The sequence below is a fragment of the Jaculus jaculus genome, chromosome 2, assembly GCF_020740685.1.
Source record: "Jaculus jaculus isolate mJacJac1 chromosome 2, mJacJac1.mat.Y.cur, whole genome shotgun sequence".
NCBI classification, from domain to species: Eukaryota; Metazoa; Chordata; class Mammalia; order Rodentia; family Dipodidae; genus Jaculus; species Jaculus jaculus.
In genome coordinates this window covers 120,187,023-120,206,198 of record NC_059103.1, presented here as the reverse complement: position 1 = coordinate 120,206,198, position 19,176 = coordinate 120,187,023, and the positions used below count along the sequence as shown (strand labels likewise).

Sequence of the window (19,176 nt, the reverse complement as noted above, 5' to 3'; positions counted from 1 at the left end):
CAGTGCTTAGAAGAGACTGTTCAGTTTGAGAAATGCTTGATTTCCTTCCACTTTAACTGACTTGAGTTGTATTCCCACACTTCAGTCCTCAGCAGTTTTCAGATGAGATGCTATTTAGTAGCAGATTTGAGAATTCTTTGGCATGTAAAGGCAACTTTAACTTAACAGAAAGCCCTCTGAGTTCCTTATAAAACCATTAAATTTTTAATAGGAAGAAAGGAAAGTTATTCAGCTATCTAGGAAGATTAGTAATATGCTAAATATCCATCACTAGAAATCTACATGTTCTAACAGTGTAGATGTATTTATCAACCCAAATAACAGATAACACAGTGTTCTACAGGTGCTTTTTAGTGGGTTGTTGTTTGATCAGGAGTGGTTTTCATAATTCATCATTAATAATTGAAATAGTTTAGAATGTTCTCATAATGCAAGTATTGTCATGTTGGTAGATCCCACTCACATATGAACTATGAGAATTAAACATTCTGCTTCTTGAATGACACTGGATGCTTCAGAATTTGTGTCAATTCTTTGATGATACAAAGAGGAAAAATTGTCTAGGAAAACCATACACCACTGGTGTTCTGCTGCAAGGCTGAATTTGTTTTGTGCCATTGGTCCTAGGTAAAGAACTGCACTGTCTATATCCATGATGACTCCATGTTTGAGCCTGAGGAGCAGTTCAGGGTCTTCCTTGGCCATCCTCTTGGAAACCACTGGAGTGGAGCCAGAGTTGGGAAGAACAGCATGGCCACCATCACCATATCCAATGATGAAGATGGTAACCAAGGAAACCGCTTTTAGTTTCTCTTAGGTTGCTAGGACATGAGTTGATAATTTAACAATAATATAATTATTAAGATTTTGAAAAGTGGAAGTGCTATAAAACTACCTGTAGATAACCTCTGGATATATACATAAAATATTTGTCACAAATGATCACCTTTTATAGTGCTTTCATAAGTTCATGAGTGATTCCAGTTTAATTTAATTAATTCCTACCACATTGTCAAAAGATAAGGAATGAATACGGTTAAAACTAGGACAAAAATGCTCAAATAAATAAAATCCTTTAAGTCACTACAGGTCTGGAGAAGGACTGGAAATAGTCAGAATCAGGTAAGTGTGAAGAACTACATTAAAACACTGCTGGCTTCCTAGAAAAGTCTAATTTCTCAGTTTTCTTCAAATTGATTTGGTACATTCACCTTAAAAAATCTTTTTTAAAAAGATTTTATATTTATTAGAGACAGAGAGATGGAGAGAGTGAGAGAGTGTGTGAGAATGGGAAAACCAGGGCCTCTAGCCACTGCAAATGAACTCCAGACGCATGTGCCGCCATATGCATATGGCTTACATGGGACCTGTAGAATTGAACCTGGGTCCTTAGGCTTCTCAGGCAAGCACCTTAACCACTAAGCTATCTTTACAGACCTTCCATTTATTTTTAAGCTTTTATTTTTATTTATTTATTAGAGACAGAAAGGAAAGAAAAAGAGAAAAATATTTAATTTTATGATTTGGTTACCTACAGAGTGACCAAGGCATCCAAGAAAATAAAATCTGTTTTGAATTATTTTACTAGAGAATATATTTTAATACGTGAACATGTAGTCATCCAAATGGTGGTAGCTGCTTTTTATTTCATGTTTATTGTACTTGCTAAGCATATTATTTTATCTTCTTTTACTCAATCCTGGCAATAATCCTTGAAGTAGATGTAATTACCATTAAATGTGAAGAAACGGAACTTGAGGACAGCACATATTTACAATCTTAGTTACACAGCTATAAGCAGCAAAACTAGATGGTAACCTTATTTTATTAGACTCTATACTCAATGACTATATGAATCAGGAACACTCCCAGGGTTCCAAATGAAAAAGCAGAAACTAACTTGAATCTCAGGTATAGTAAGAAAAGCCAGCCTTGAAGTTGAATTAGCCCTTAATCTAAATAGACTCAGGTTCAAATCCCAAGGTGAACCTCTCCCAGGCATAAAGAATACCCAGTGATTAAGGCTTGCCAAGTAACAAATACTTCATTCTGCTCAGGTGCTTCCCAGTGGTTCCAAAGAGCTTTCTTACTGAAAACTGTAATGTCTCAAATGATGCTTGTCTTCCACAGTTAGAAAGCCTTGACTTTTAGTCTGGAGAGATGACTTAATGGTTAAGGCACTTGCCTGCAAAGCCAATAGGCCCAGGTTCAATTCCCCAGGACCTATGTATACCAGATGCACAGGTGGCACATGCATCTAGAGTTCATTTTCAGTGGCTAGAGGCCCTGGGGTATCAATTTTCTCTCTCTGTGTCTCTCTGTCTCTTTCTCTTTCTTTCTCACTCCTCCACCTCTCTCTCTCCCTCCCTCTTTCTCGCTCAAATAAATGACTAAAAAAATTTTTTTTTAATTTTTTGTCTTGGCTTTCTAAGGAAGACAAAGAAACAAACAGACATGAGAAACTTCTGCAGTGTTCTATTATATGCCAAAAGGGGTATACAACTAGTAACTGCTCTCAATTTTTTCATCATTTTATCTTATCCATCTACCACCACCTTACCACTATCCCTTCCTTGCCCATGAGAAAATAGTAGAAAAGAAGTTTCCAATTTGGGAGGTGAAAAGCAATATAGTGGTTACTAATCACTTTGTAAAATTGACAGACCTCAAACCAGATTATGTTAAGAAACCTTGTTTTTCTAAACTAACCACACTGAGTGAAGTAACTCACAAGGAGTTTGGAAAAGCTGGGATGGAGAAGGCGAGAACTCTGAGATGGCATATCCAGAACAGAGGTGGAAGATAGATGTGGGAAACTTAAGTATTTTAGGAGATAAATTATACACCCTAGAAACTCATAACTCATAAAGAAAACTTTTTATCATCAGCCAGTAGATGTTTATGATGTGCCTACTATGTCTCAGTCCCTTAATGAATTGTGCAAATTTAAAAACATTCTGTGAGTTATAATACCAATACAGAAACTTGAATATCATGTATTTCAAAGTCTCTAAATATCCAGCATTGCTTTTAATAATAAAAGAAAACATGGGAGAAATAACTCCTATGAACTGCCAATCATTTCCTTTGTCCAAAGTTGCTTAGGGATAAATGCTATCTTTGTAACTGCAAGCCATTTGGCCTTAGTATTGTAACATTTAATGTGTACAGCTCCCTCTTGTTGCTAGAGATATTTTCTTGGGAATCTGGATCCATTGTGCTATTTAAACTTGCCCTGGTTTTCCTAAATGTGTTTTCTTAGCCCCTACCATTGAGTTTGAAGAAGCTGCGTACCAAGTCCGGGAACCAGCAGGATCTGATGCCATTGCGGTTCTGAGCATCAAGGTGATCCGCAGAGGAGATCAGAATAGAACCTCCAAGATTCGTTGCAGCACACGGGATGGGTCTGCACAGTCTGGTGTGGACTATTACCCAAAGAGCCGAGTCCTCAAATTCAGTCCTGGTAATGAAACGCTAATTCCAGCCCACGAGTTTTCTTAAAGGAGTGGCAAATAGTTATATTTGAAGACAGAACTATGCAAAGAAACAAACAAGAAAAGAATCATAGTTCCCACAGTATAGACATTATTACTGAGATTTCAGGTCAACTTTTAGCTTTTTAAAAATATTTTTTATTTACTTATTTATTATTTGAAAGAGAGAAAGAGAGAGAATGAGTGCAGCAGGACCTCTAGCCACTGCAAAGAACTCCAGACACATGCCCCACAAGGGTACTGGCTTATGTGTGTTTTGGGGAATTGAACCTGGATCCTTAGGTTCCACTGGCAGGTGCCTTAACCACTAAGTCATCTCTCCAGCCCAACTTTTAACTTTTTGATGAACTAAAATGACATGGGAAAAAAATAAGTACCTAACTTCAGAACATTCTGGCTTTTTGCTGTTGTTGTTGTTTGTTTGTTTTGTCCTTTCAAGGTAGGCTTTCACTATAGCCCAGACTGACCTGGAATTCACTATGTAGTTTCAGAGCGGCCTTGCATTCACAGCAGTCCTCCTACCTCTGCCTCCCAAATTCTGGGATTAAAGGCGCACACGGCCACGCTCAGCTCATATTGGCATTTTGATTTATTTGAAAGGATTTTGCTAGCCTATGGTTTGGTTGAGTGATAACAGCAGTTAGTTTTAAACATACATGCATGCACACCCACGTGTACACCATGCAGCAAATGATACAAAGGGCTGCTTTAAGTCTGACCAAAATCTGAAAGGCACAATGCCAGTGAGAAAATAGGTTTACATCTGCTCTGAAATAGGATAAACATATTATCCCTTAGAGAAAAATGGGGATGAGTGAAGGAAAAGAGAAAGATAAGAATCAACTCTCAACCAGCAGTCTGATATATTAATTTGATGGAGGAAAGGGGCTAACCAGATGGTAAGTTGAGTTGAATGATAGATTTTTTTTTTCCATAGAACTTTCTAGAATAAAGTAAAGGTTAAAAAAAAATTGTAGATTCCAGAACCATGTAAGCATCTGGGTCTCAATGTATGACTTCAGAGATGTCTTGTCAAGTGAATAGAGAAAGTGACTCAGACACAGGATAGGGGTTCCGTGAGCATATCTGTTACCTTATAAGAGCTTTCCAGGCCTTTCAATTCCCCTAGGACTTGTTGGTGTTGACTGGAAAAGCAGTGCTCTTCTTCCACAGCTACATGAGGTTTATTCCTCCAGGTATCCATACTTTTGCCTTTTCTGCATAAGATTCTGGAGGAAGGAGAGGGTTAGAAGCCATTGTCGCTCCTACATCAGAAGGAGGAATGTCCTTACTTACTGGTGTAGATGATCATTTACAAGCCATGAGCTAGATTTCCAAGGTGATTACCCACTGCCATCCAGCTTCTAAACCTCCCCATTATGATCTTTGTGGAACCTGGCCTGTTGGTGACCTTTGAGATACTGTTTCTCAGGAGATGGCTGTGAAGGGTGTGTGTGCAAGCGCTCACAGCTTCCTACGAGCTCATGCAGAAGTGTAAAATGGAAAGAAACAAATAGACAAAAAAAAAGTGTATCCAAGATGAAGTGTACTTTGGATCATAGATTTTTATTACTGCCAGCCAGTGTCAGGCAGGGACCATTAATCCTCATATGGTGTTGAATAGTAAATCTGCAATGCTGAGCCTCTATCTCAGGTAGAATTTGGTCTATAAAACAGATTCCTCACTTGAGATGGGGATATAGTGATTAGTAGTTATTGTATTTATGGAAACCCCCAGAAAGGAAAGGGCATATTTTAACATAACATCTTGGCAGTGCCAACTTGCACTGTTTTGAGTACATCTACTAACAAGGCCTTTGTTCTCTTCTGTTCTGTCCTTGGTGAAGGTGTGGATCATATCTTTTTTAAAGTTGAGATCCTGTCCAATGAAGACCGGGAATGGCATGAATCTTTCTCTCTAGTCCTTGGCCCAGATGACCCAGTGGAAGCAGTTCTTGGGGACGTGACCACCGCCACAGTGACGATTCTAGACCAGGAGGCAGCAGGAAGTCTTATATTGCCTGCACCACCCATTGTGAGTTGTTCGATGTAAAAGGGCACTACTTTCATGTGTTAGTGAACAGCAGATTAGAACCTGACAGAAGCTGGCCTTTTAGTGAGCTGCTTCTTTTTTTTCTTGGTTCTCAACCAAGGGAAACTCTCCTCCCACTCATTTCCCCTTCCAGAGGTCACTTGGCAGTGTCTGGAGACATCTTTGATTGGTGCATCTGTTGCACTGCTCTAAGTGTGTGTGGGCAGAAGCCAAGCCAAGGAGGATGTTAACATCAGGTAGTGCACAGGATGGCTCTCAACTGTAAGAGTTATTTGGCACAAATGTTGTGTGTTTCAAGGATGAAGAAACTCTGTTCTAATGTAAGACCAAACTGTCCATACCTTAATCTGATAAAGACAGAAAGTACAAAACAGTCAATCATCTCATTGCTTTGGTGGGACCTGAAAGGATAAGAAAGTCATATCTGTTATCCTACATACTCATCATACACGGAATTGAGTGTATGCAGAAATGGGGTACCACATTTCGCAATTTGGGATGAGCAGAATGAATGCACCATCCTTGTAATTAAGGGGGAAATTCCTGGATATTTAACCCATAATAGTCAAGCAGTCAGAACAAATCTTATAGCCTCCCTCACAAGTCTCTTATGCATTGGAAGAGATTATTTCAAAATATACCATGAAATAAATATACTCCCTTTATGTATTTTTAATTTTGCCAAATGTGTGACTATGTACCATTAATAATTTAATGCAACTTTAAAGTAGCAACTGCTATTGGTGGTACAGCTTTGGTTCCAGTGTGCAAGAAAACCAGAGGATCAGTAGAGAAGGGACCTTACTTAGGAATGTAGTTCATAGGATAATAAAGCTTTTAGGAGAATCTCCCCCACCAGTAAGAATCAAGTGTCATTTAAAAGTGCCTGGTAAGGCAGTGTTAAACCTTCAGCTATAGTTTCCCTACAAGTTCAAAGGTCATGAAGGTCTATAGGGAAGGCAGCTTTAGTCTTCTGACTTTCCTGATCCTCAACCTGTCCTGAAGCTTTGCTGTTCTTTCACAGGTGGTCACACTGGCTGACTATGACCATGTAGAAGAGGTTACCAAGGAAGGGGTCAAGAAAGCCCCATCTCCAGGCTACCCTCTGGTGTGTGTCACCCCCTGTGACCCTCACTTCCCTAGATACACCATCATGAAGGAACGCTGCCACGAGGCTGGCATTAACCAGACATCTGTGCAGTTCAGCTGGGAAGTGGCTGCCCCCACTGATGGCAATGGGGCTCGGTCTCCCTTTGAGACCATCACTGACAACACCCCATTCACCAGTGTCAACCACATGGTAAGTCAAGGACTGATCCTGGTTGGGAGGAAGAGAGCTGGTATTGTTCCTTGTTATTCTGTCAAATTCCTTGAGGGCAATATCAGTGAATGGCTTTGAATAAAACAAATGAGCAAGTGCGCATGTATTTTATTCTCATGTTAAGAGAGCTGACAGAAAGGCTGGGCATGGTGGCTCATGCTTTTAATCCCAACACTCAGGAGGCAGAGGATAGGAGGATCGCTGTGAGTTCAAAGCCACCCTGAGATTCCATAGTGAATTACAGGTCAGCCTGGACTAGAGTGAGACCCTACCTTGAAAAACCAAAAAAATAAATAAAGAGAGAAAGAGAGAGAGAGAGAGAGAGAGAGAGAGAGAGAGAGCTAACAGAGTCTAACAGGAAGAGAATTGTGCCAGCAGTCCAAAGACCAGTTTCCTGATCCTGACTCTGCCTTCTTTAACCATACACACTAAGGGGTTATTTGGCCTCTCTCAGTCTCCATATCCTGATCTGCGAAACAATGTTCCTTCCACTCAGTCACTTGACAAGATCACTGACAGATGTGATCTAGAAATGATAATTTAAGTTCAAGATTTCAGGTAGGCATCATTAAGTAATTATCATTATGTGGTTGTTTTCACATAGTTTAAATCATACTATAAGTTTCTGGATAAAAAGTTCTTAACATAGATTAAGGTTTCTACCACATTTGAATATCCCAAAGTCGACAGTACATTGATAGGACATCATATGTAAAAAATTTTATGAGAGACAGTGTGTGTGAGAGCAAGATAGAGAAAGAGAAAGAGTGAGTGAGAAAGAATTGGTGTGCCAGGGTCTCCAGCCACTGCAATAAAACTCCAGACATGTGTGCCAACTTGTGAGTATGCATGACCTTGTGCATATGCATCACCTTGTGTGTTTAGCTTACATGGACTCTGGGGAGTCGAACCTGGGTCCTTAGGCTTCATAGGCAAGTGCTTTAACCACTAAACTAGTATCTCTTTATCCCATATGTGGAAATTTTCAAATAAAAAGATAAAATGTTTATTGAGTGGCTGGCATTTTGCAAAGCCCTGTAAGAGGACATTAAAAAAAAAAAAAAAGTTCCTTGGGAAGTTGCTTTTATCAAAGAGCTTAAAGACCAGATCCACACACTGTCCACTACCAAAGGGCAGTGTTTTCACAGCCTTACAAACAAGCCTCACAGGGATTCTACTCATGGGCAATTCCAAAAGAGGCAAGAAAGCAGTTGAGATTCAAGATCAATACAGAATCTGTCACATAGTAAGAGCAATGATTTTTTTCTTGACTGAAATTAGTTTAGTGACTAATTGGAAAAATCAGAGATTCCATTCAGACTGCATTTCTCTAGATTTTATGATTCAACTAATAGTTAGCTCCCGCTGCATTAATGGGATGGGGTAGCAGCAGAGGAAAGCTACTGGAGACGGGGCATTTTGGCAGAGTTGGGCCACTCATATCCATTGTGTTTGGTATAGCTTACTCACAAAGGCCAAGGAGATACATTCTTTTGCAATATAATCTAGTTCAAATTTAAATCATCTTCTATATTATTAAAAACTTTAAACGTTGAGGCTTAATGGTTTATTGGATCATAAGAATCTAATTCTCTGTTCAACAAAACCTTGTTATATAATTGAACCAAAAGTACAAGTACCACATTTATGAGTCTGAGACTGTTAAGTTTTTCTCCTGGCAGTGGCTTGGTGACTAATACCCTTTATCCCATTTCCCTTTGCTTTGTGTTCATTTCTTCAATTATTTATTTAATACCATTGTGTTTATACATTTTTATAATGTGCCTAAAATCCCTTCTAGACTAAGACTGTGTATAAATAAATAAATAAATAAAGAGATGGCAGCTAATTAAAAAAAGTTTAATGGAAAATCTTTAATTTTTAATAGACTTCACTGAAAATTGTTTCCACGGGAAGAATTTATGCATTTGTATGATTACTTTGTGGGAGGTCTAAGGCACACAGAACTACAAATTAATTTTCCTGACCTGTGCTTCCCTGTGGCTGTGCACACATATCCTGAGGAGTTCTGGTGACCTACATTGCCTCTGCATAGATCCAGTTAGGCTCATGCATTGTTTCTTCATGTCTGGAAATGTGAAGGAATCAGTAGAAAGACCTTTAAGTGCTAGGAGGTGTCAGAGGCCAAGTTCTCAGCCTCAAGACTATATGTCATTATGGCTCTCAAATATTGTAAGGAACAGCAGGACTGGAAGAGAAATAAAGACTCATCCCTCCTCTGATTCTAGACACCATTGTTACCCAGCCACAGCTTGCTACCTAACACCAGTAGGCATAGATATGAAATCACCAGATTTTTGCAAAACAGTGAAAAAACTATTGTGCAGCTGACTGACAAAGAGGTTGGGAACCAAAAGCATCAATCTGCTTCCCTGATTGATCAATAGTAGGGGATGGTATATATATTCATCAGTTTCTCATTGCTGTGGACAAATACCTGACCAGAAACAACTTAAGGAAGGAAAGGATTTCTTGTAGCTTATGTTTTATAGCTACAGTCCATCAGGGCAGGGAAGGCACAGTCACAGGAGCATGAGTACAGCTGGTCAGATTCCATTCAGGATGCAGGGGATGAACAGGAAGTAGGAACAGACTATAAAACCTCAAGGTCCATCCCCAGTGACCCACTTCCTCCAGATAAGCTCCACCTCCTAAAGGTTCCACAACCTTCCCAAACAGTGCCACCAGCTGGGGACCAAATGGTCAAACACGCGAGTCTGTGGGAGACATTTTCCATTCAAGCCACCACAGCATGGATAGGGAGAGGAGAAAAGCTGCTTTGAGGGTTGGGTGACAACATGAGAGGCAGCGTGTGTCTCTTTGGAGGCCAGTTGTGTTCTGTAGGGGGATTTTGAGCTCATGACATTATTAACCAGACAGCTTAGTTTCTTCTCCTCGTGCCCAGTATTGAAAACCTGATTGCAAACCAAAGGAATCATTAGAGAAAGGCCTGGAGCCTGGTATGTCCAAGCCTTAGCTGAGTTCACTGCGTTCTCAGCAGCACAGGATTGGAGGCCAGCCAGGCTCACTGGAAGGTGTGGAAACAGTTGAGTCATCCTTACGCTGAACGAGTCTTTTGATTCTTGCTCCATGTTTACTTTTTCATTTTCTCTCTTAGTTCTAAGTGCACTATTGTTCCATCTCTAGTACCTGGGTCATGGTAGAAAGGCAATGATTACATTATGAATGAATGGAGGGACAGATCAATGAGTGAGTGGATGGATGGATGGCCTCTAGGGGCCATCAAGCAGCATCTCATGTCCCATCACCCATCAGAGGGAGTATGAAGACTGCTTGTATGCATGTCTGAGGTGCTTTATTCTTCTCATAGGTCCTAGACAGCATTTACTTCAGCCGGAGGTTCCATGTGCGTTGTGTGGCAAAGGCTGTGGACAAGGTGGGCCATGTGGGGACCCCCTTAAGGAGCAACATTGTTACCATTGGAACAGACAGTGCTATCTGCCACACCCCAGTTGTGGCTGGGACAGCTAGAGGCTTCCAGGCTCAGTCCTTCATCGCAACCTTGAAATACCTGGACGTCAAACACAAGGAGCATCCAAACAGGTCAGGCAGCTAGGGTCTTCCACCGTGAGTGAATCCCAAGTATCCGGGACTTGCTTTCCAAAACCAATGATTGATACTTGTGCAAAATTAAAATGACAGTAATTAAAGCTTCGGTGGGGCAGGGGATGTTTTGTTTGGTTTTCTATAGAGGCCCCTCAAGGTCTTGCCCTTTTCACCAGCTCCCTAGCCTCATTTTTCTCACCTTATCATTTTCACCTGCCATCACCTTCAGAGAATCCCATGTTACTTCCTAAGGGCTTCAGACTTTTTTAGGTTGCATTACCCTGCCCAGCCCTTCCACCTACTATAGTTAAATCCTCCTGTTTTACAATATCTAGCTCAGAGCATCTCTTCCAGGAACATTTTCAGCATCTCCTCTGACACCTGTCTATGTCTCTCTTAGGGCATTATCATCTGACACATTCTTCCTAGCCATGTGGTAGATGGCAAAACCCTTAAGGGAAGAGACTGGAATTATGCATTTGCATCTCCACTATTTAATTCAGTGCTTCTTGACCCTCAAGAAGTACTTTCTTAAGATCTGCTGAAATAATGACTAATAAGACTGTCTAAAATAGAAGTCACTAGACTTACTTTTTCCTGTGCTACCATAATTTTAATGGGAGATGGAGACTGTCATTTTTGCTTAGCAAAAGAGAATTCCTACATGCCATACATATTCATTAGATTCATAAGATCTAAGCCTTTATTTTTATAAACAACTGAGTGTGCCCAAGAATATGCATATTCCTTTTCTGTTAAACAAGCCACAAACGTGTGTGTGTATGTGTGTATACACATACACACACATATAGGAATACATACACACACACACACACACACACACACACAAATAAATACATTCAAGGAACGATACTGGAAGAACACAAGGCAGCACTGGCCCCTTCCTAGGAAATGAGCCATCCTCTTTATATACCAGATCTGGATTCTTCAAAAACACTATGGCCCTATGCTTACAGAGACCTGCTGTATAAACTCAGAACACACTCCCAATAAACATGCCAAAAATGTAAGCATATACAGTGAAAACAAATGCAGCCCATAAGTACCACTCTGTGCTGCAGTCTTAACCAGTATTTATTAAGTTCATGTGTTGTTTTGAATCATATACTACATATTGTGGAGAGAGTGGGGAGGCAAGATAAGCAGTCTTAAGACAGACAAGACATAGCAGCCAACAAATAAGCTACAGATGTTCTGGGACAAAGGCTACTCACATGCTCAGGGATGTAGGGTAAAGGGGAACTTGTTTCAGATCCTAGAACAACCAGAATGATATGCAGGGGTTTGATGGGACTTAAAGGGAAAGTGGTGACCATTTTTAGCTAGGGAGAAACACTGATTAGTGGGTTTCACTGGGTGGGGAAATTGGCTTTAAAATTTAAAAAGTCAGTCATACCTTTCTTTTTCATTCAAACAAATACCAACATGAATATGCCAACCCTCCTCAGCCTCCACATGTACCCACTGATACAGAGCAGGGGGCAGAACATGTATCAGTCATTCAAACTTGGCTTCTGCCGATACAGAGCTTCAATTTAAAGCCAAGGCAAGCTTTCTTTTTCCTTTGCTTTGAAAAATAAGAAAATTTTATAATTATGTATATATATATATATATGCATAAATTTTCATAATTTGTTTACTTATTTTGAGAGAGAAGAGATAGAAAATGGGAATGCCAGGGCCTCCTGCCACTGCAAACAAACTTCAGATGCATATGCCACCTTGTGGATCTGGCTTTATGTGGGTACTCAGGAATCAAAACAAAAGGCTGTCAGGCTTTGTAAGAAAGTACTTTTAACCACTGAGCCATTTCTTTAATCCTGTTTTACTTAAAAAAATATTTTATTGACTGATTAGAGAGAAAGAGAGAATGGACATGCTAGGGGGCCTCTTGCTACTGCAAATGAATTCCAGATACATGATCTACTTTGTATATCTGGCTTCACATGAGTATCAGGAAATTGTACCTAGGCCATCAGGCTTTACAAGCAAGTGCCTTTACCACTTAGCCATCTCCCCAGACCTCTTTTTTTTAATGTTCTTTCATTTTTTTGATACAAGGCCTCATATATCACAGGCTGGCCTCAAACCAAATTTAGCCAAGGATGACCTTGAATTTCTGATCTCCTTACCTTCACCTCCCAAGTGTGAAATTATAGGTGTATGCCATTGTGCCTGGTTTATGTGATGCTGGATAGAACCCAGGGCTTCGTACATAATTAGGCAAGTACTCTACCAGCTCAGCTCTATCCCCAACCCAAAAGGAAGCTTTAAAGTAACTTGTGAGTATGATGTTTTTTGTTTTTTGTTTTGCTTCTTTTTTCTTATATAGAAAAAAAAAGCAACAGTATGCCTGATTGTTGTCAGTCTTGAGTCTGGAGGATCTTTTAAGGAAGAAAATCAACCTTACCTGTACATCCCATACACCATCATGTTCAGATGAAAATCCTACGTGGCAAGCTTGAGAGTAGGGTGGGGGAAAGATTCTTAAATTCATTGGCAAAGACAAATTTGGGATGAGAAAGAAATGCACCCTTTTTGTATCCAATGGGCTGTTTATAGCCCATTGCTGCTGAACACTTATTTCTGTCATCTCTCCTACAGAATCCACATTTCGGTGCAGATCCCACACCAGGACGGAATGCTGCCTCTCATTTCCACGATGCCACTGCACAACCTGCATTTCCTGTTATCTGAGTCCATCTATAGACACCAGCATGTCTGCTCCAATTTAGTCACCACCCACGATCTGAGAGGCATCTCAGGTGAGGCATGAGTTTGCTCCTGGTTTTTCCATGTGATCACTGTGTAACAACCTTGAAGAGGTGGCTAAGAGGGGAGAACTAGCTTTTCATGTCTTCCAGCCCTCAGAATCTTCATGTCAGTCTTCGCAGCAAGCATCCAAACACAGGGAGGGGCTCAGGTGCTGAAGTAAACAGGGGAAGTCAAGGACGTTCCAATCAGATTGGCTTAGATTCCAAACCTAGTTCATCAACATATAAAACAGAACAAAACAGTTTGGGTTACAGTTTTCTTATCTGTAACATGAAGATAACTATTGCTAACAGTCACTGCAGTGATTCAACATGTTGTTATATTTAAAATGCCCACTGTGGTCGATTTTAGTTCCTTCCCTCACTTATTGAGAGCATTTTTAGATCTGTGCTCTAATATCCCATGATGACAATATTTTAGAAAGATCAAACACAGATGTTAGATGCTTATGGATGGATTCTCTGAAAGCAGGATCTGAGAGATCAATGCTGATGTAAAGGGAAAGGAAGAAGCAGGATTGAGCACAGGGCAAAAGGCTGTACTGCAGGCCATTGCAGGGGAAAATGCTGGAGAGAAACCTTGAGAGCCCATCTTGCTCAGTCAGAGGCTCAGTTCTCAGCAGAAGCATGACCTTGGGCTGAGCTTACACAGCTGGTGGGGGGCCCTGAAGGAGCTGCATGCCTCTGTGTTCACCATAACAGACGTTTTACCAACAAAGAATCCTGTCTGCTTCCATTTCCCTTGGCAAGTGCACATGAAATGTGTATCCCCCCCCCCCCTTTACCACTGATGAATCATTTATCAGTGTTTTTGAAGACAGAAATGCATCCAAACGCTCTTTCATATTCATTAAGCATCACTTTTGGACAGTGATGGTCTTTATGCAGTAGAATTAGTTGAGTACAAATTATTCTTAACTCGCTGAGCTAAACATGAAAGTTTAATTGATCCACATGCACAGGTAGTAAAAGGAATATTACATTTTAAAACTGAAAGTTTGGGCTGGAGCAGTGGCTCAGGGGTTATGTGTACTTCTTGCATAAGCGTGAGGGCCTGAGACATCCAAGTTCAAATCTCTAGAATGCTCATTAAACAGCTGGGAATGGCCATGTGTGCCTGTAACCCTACGCATGTAGAGGCACAGAGACCAGGGAATTGCAAGAGCTCATGAAAAAAAAAAAAAAAAAAAAATTGCAGCGAATTCCCGGGTCATTAAGAGACTCCCACTCAGATGAGAAGGGCGCAGCATCCCGCAGGTGAGCGCGGTGGCACTTCAAGGACATGCACATGCATGCAGCATACCCACGAACTCCGCGCTCCTGCTGTCACAGCATGTAACACTCACTCACACACACACCGTATGAGACTCCCACTCAGACAAGAAGAGCACAGGCAAGTACACCATGCCACAGGCAAGCATGCTGGGTGCTGCAGGGGCACATACACATGCATACACCATAAATACCACGTCCTCCACACATCATATTACACACACACACACACACACACACAGGGCGTGGTGGCGCACGCCTTTAATCCCAGCACTCAGGAGGCAGAGGTAGGAGGATCATCATGAGTTCAAAGCCACCCTGAGACTCCATAGTGAATTCTAGGTCAGCCTGGACTAGAGTGAAACCCTGCCATAACATGCCAAAAATAAAGTTGTATCTTAAATTGGTCTTAAAAATAACTCATCAATGAGTGGCCCGCACAGTAAGTTCAGTTCATCAAGATGGACTGTGAGGCCCATGACATACAGAGCCAGACTTGCCAAGTATACAAGCCACGTGGTTTCCTTAATTCATAAATCATTTCTTCACCTTTCTCATGGGCTCCTGGGGCGCACCCCATTTGATACCTGCCCCAAGCAGCTGGGCTCCTTTTCAGTTCTCACGTTCTGACTATGGGGTCCCTCCTCCCGCCCAGCTTCCGTCCAACCACAGGCTGAGTCTCCGTGTCTTGTCCCATCCTCCCTGGCAGAGGCAGGGTTCCTGGAAGATGCCGGGTACCACAGCACCGCCCTGGGGCCCGGCTACGACCGCCCCTTCCAGTTTGACCCGAGCGTGCGGGAGCCCAAGACCATCCAGCTCTACCGACACCTGAACCTCAAGAGCTGCGTGTGGACCTTTGACGCCTACTACGACCTGACGGAGCTCATCGACGTCTGCGGGGGCTCTGTGACCGCGGACTTCCAGGTGGGTGCCGCAGGTCAGGGGCGCTCGGGTGCTGTGTCCGGCCCTAGTTGTTCCAGAAGCACCTCGCTTAGCACTGGTCTTTCAGAGCCGGGCCAGGCAGCTAAGGAGCTCTGTGCGAGTCCCCTATGAAGGTCTCCAGAGCATTGTGCCAGAGAGCCCCAGTGTCTTCTAAAGGAAGTGTGGGGGGAAAAAAAATCAGTCACCCCAATAAACATCTAATATTTACTTCTCTGGGTGTATGTTTTTCTCTGTGTGTATTGTTGGAAACTCAGAAACTGTACCGTTGATGGATGGGATATTGACATAAATGACACCCCCACCCCCCCGCCCGGGGGAAATGAGTCAGCGGGGCAGGAGGTACACCGGCTGAAGCACGGAGACCACTCTTTCAAACACCTTGCACTTATTCCAGACCGACAGACCCTGCAGAAACACACAGTCGCACATCATTAAACGTTTTGGTGACAACAGAACCTTTCATAGGAAAGCCAGAGTCGTGGAAGGGTAGTTTATGGAAAGGCCAGTGAGAATGGCTCATCTGCCCTAGTGGGAAAAGAAATTTTCAAACAAGCTCCGTCCCATCTCTGAGAACTTACTTCAGCGAGCCAAAATTTGTTAGATGTTTGGGCTTCATATCTAACCAAGTTTAACCTCACTAAAGGGGGAAATTTGTAGAGGGCTTAATCATGTGGGAAGCATCTTTGATTAAAATTTGTTTTCTTTATTATGCCTGTTCTTTATCTTCTGAGTTTTAGTACATACACTACTGCCCTCTGGTGGATAGAATTTTAAGGCAGTCAAGGTGTAGTTTTGCATAACCCAGTCCTGGGGAAAGACAGCCGACGCTCATCCCCAACCCTTCAGAAATTAATATACTCGACAGGCGTGGGGGATCACGCCTTTAATCCCAGCACTCGGAGGCAGAGTTAGGAGGATCACCAGGAGTTCGAGGCCAACCTGAGACTACATAGTGAATTCCAGGTCAGCCTGAGCTACTGTGAAACCCTACCTCGAAAAGCAAAACAAAGAAAAATTATTATTCTCTCCATGATTGTTCTTCAACTACATATGTGGGTAATTTTGCTCAGAGTATGCTTTAAAAGTCCAAAACAAGGATTTATTTTGTCCCATTTTTTAAATTACCAGAAAATAATACATACATAAAAAATTGCATTGTTGTTTCTTTAAAAGAAACAAACCTGAAATTGCCGATACATTATTGAAAACACATGAAACCTAGAATTAAGTCCTAGTGCAGTGTTTCTCTGCCCAGAACCACAGACATCACCTCTCTGAGATCTTAGGAAATTATGACTATTGATGTCAACATGACATAAAATATGTATGCATTAAATCCTTGTCTGAGATTTCTTTTTTTTTTTTTCTTGTTTTTTGTTTTGTTTTGTTTTGTTTTTGTTTTTCAAGGTAGGATCTCACTCTGGCTCAGGCTGACCTGGAATTAACTCTGTAGTCTCAGGGTGGCCTCGAACTCTCAGCGATCCTCCTACCTCTGCCTCCCGAGTGCTGGGATTAAAGGCGTGTGCCACCACGTCCGGCTGAGATTTCTTAAAAGATTAGCATGTAACATAATGAGGGATAAATTATAATAAAATAAATAAAAAAGAAAATTAATCTTACCAATTAGCTAGGGAATTATTGAGAGATTTTGTATTTTAAGATGCTTTATTTGAGTGAGGATCTAAAAATCTTATGTACTGTGTTAGCTTGGGCACAATTTTTTTTTTTCTTTATAATACTGTCCTTCCTTTGGTTTTATGCCATTGTTGTGAGGTTGTAATATCAACAATTGTGAGTTTAGGGCAGTTGTATGTAAGCAGAACCTATTAAGAGGCAGATATGATGGGAGGGTCCAGATGAAATCTGGAGTTTAAAAAAAACTAGCCAAGCATGGTAGCACACACCTTTAATCCCAGCACTTGGGAGGCAGAGGTAGGAGGATCGCCATGAGTTCAAGGCAACCCTGAGAATACATATTGAATTCCAGGTCATTCTGAGCTACAGTGAGACCCTGCCTTGAGGGTAAAAAAAAAAAAAAACAAAAAACTATTTTTATTTATTTGCAAGCAGAGAGAGAAAGAGAGGAGACAGGAGAATGGGAACATCAGGGCCTCCTAACTGCTGCAAATGAACTCCAGATGCATGCACCACTTTGTGCATCTGGCTTTATGTGGGGATTGGGAAACCAAACCCAGGTTGTTAGGCTTTGCAGGCAAGCATCTCAACAGCTAAGCCATCTCCCCAGCCCAAAAATCTGGGGATTTTTTACAAAGAAACATAAATGAAGCATATCAAAAAGGGATCTTTAGGGCTGGAGAGATTATTCCGTGGTTAAGGGCACTTCCTGTGTAAGCATGAGGGCCCGAGAAACCACTAAACAGCTGGGTGTGACCGCATTCATATGTCACCCCCAGTTCTGTAGGGGGCAGAGACCCAAGAATCACTGGAGCTTGTGAGAAAGCAGCAAGCTCCTGGATGAGTCAGGGACTCCTGATCAAATAAGAATGGGTAAAAGTGAAAGAACGGGACACCCAAATTTCCTTCCTTGCCAGTGCAGGTGACCAAATAGAGCCTCCTATGAGCACATTTGCATGTACGCCTGAACACATACACACACACACACACATCATAATCAATAAATAAAGGATATAAAATAAATGAATAAAAATGAAAGGTGATGTTTAAATCAATGGAATTAGTAGAATCTTTTTTTTAAAAAATGGCATGAAATTCTAAATCACTGGTAATTTTGAATTTAAAGAATACTTTAGAAAAATAAAATACTTAAGGATTTAAGTATTGACAATGCATTTGGTTCTTTGCCTTAATTACTAATAGGAGCACTTGATACTGTATTTTCAAACCAAAGAAAAAGATAAGTCCCTTAATACATTGTACTACTAGGCCAAATAAAACCATTTCAAGGAAACTAAACTACCCTTTCGTTACAAAAGCAATACATACTTACAGAGAGAAAAATGAAAACACATTTTAATTAACAAATTTCCCCATTCATGCACATATACACAACATTACCATGAAAGATTTTGCTAGTAGTTTATCATCTTTTTATCCAGATTTTTTATGACATCATAAAATAAACACAACTGAACCAAGTTAATAGCAGTAATAGGAACCCCTCCCCCCACCCTGTAGGGAAAAATGTTCTATTCAAAGTGCAATGGCCACCTTTTCAGACATTTTCTCCAAAGCACTGTGTGGGCCAGGCATGTGCAGCTCCAAGCTGCTGTACATTGTGTATGCTGTTAAGCTTCCTAGATAAGATTTCCAAGTCATGAGTGTGTTCATCCCCCGGAGGATGCAGACTGGGGCATCATCAGGGCCCCTGTTGATCAGCTTCTCTCCTACAGGTCACTGGCAAGCTATCAGCAAGACCAGCGTGTATGACTAACAGATCACAGAGCCACCAGACTGATCCCTTGAGAATAACTGCCATACTTTAGATTTTCAGCTAAGGCCTCTAGCAACTGCAGAGGCAGGCAAAGCCAACTTTCACCCTTCAGAGGTGTTTTTGTTCATTACCTTCTCAGAAAAGCCTTTGCAGATCACCCTACCTACACGCACCCTCCCTAAAAAAAAATCCTGGCCTCTTTGTACTCTATGTGTTCAACAACAAACTGCAGGTGTGGGTGTTTGATTAGTATATAAGAGAGTGGATGGGAACTGAACTGAGAGGTGGTGTTCTGCCTC

General features: G+C 41.3%; 1 protein-coding gene across 3 annotated transcripts in view; it reads left to right on the top strand.

Annotated features, from left to right (window-relative positions):
- Fras1 (Fraser extracellular matrix complex subunit 1) overlaps positions 1–19,176 on the top strand; it is a 482,271-nt gene that overhangs the window by 443,316 nt on the left and 19,779 nt on the right. For all 3 annotated transcript variants that reach the window (XM_045144057.1, XM_045144056.1, XM_045144058.1), the window contains 7 exons: positions 628–784; positions 3,263–3,463; positions 5,342–5,529; positions 6,572–6,847; positions 10,221–10,453; positions 13,082–13,242; positions 15,233–15,447. In XM_045144057.1, coding sequence (XP_044999992.1) covers positions 628–784; positions 3,263–3,463; positions 5,342–5,529; positions 6,572–6,847; positions 10,221–10,453; positions 13,082–13,242; positions 15,233–15,447 — 1,431 coding nt within the window. The remainder of the gene's footprint in view (positions 1–627; positions 785–3,262; positions 3,464–5,341; positions 5,530–6,571; positions 6,848–10,220; positions 10,454–13,081; positions 13,243–15,232; positions 15,448–19,176) is intronic.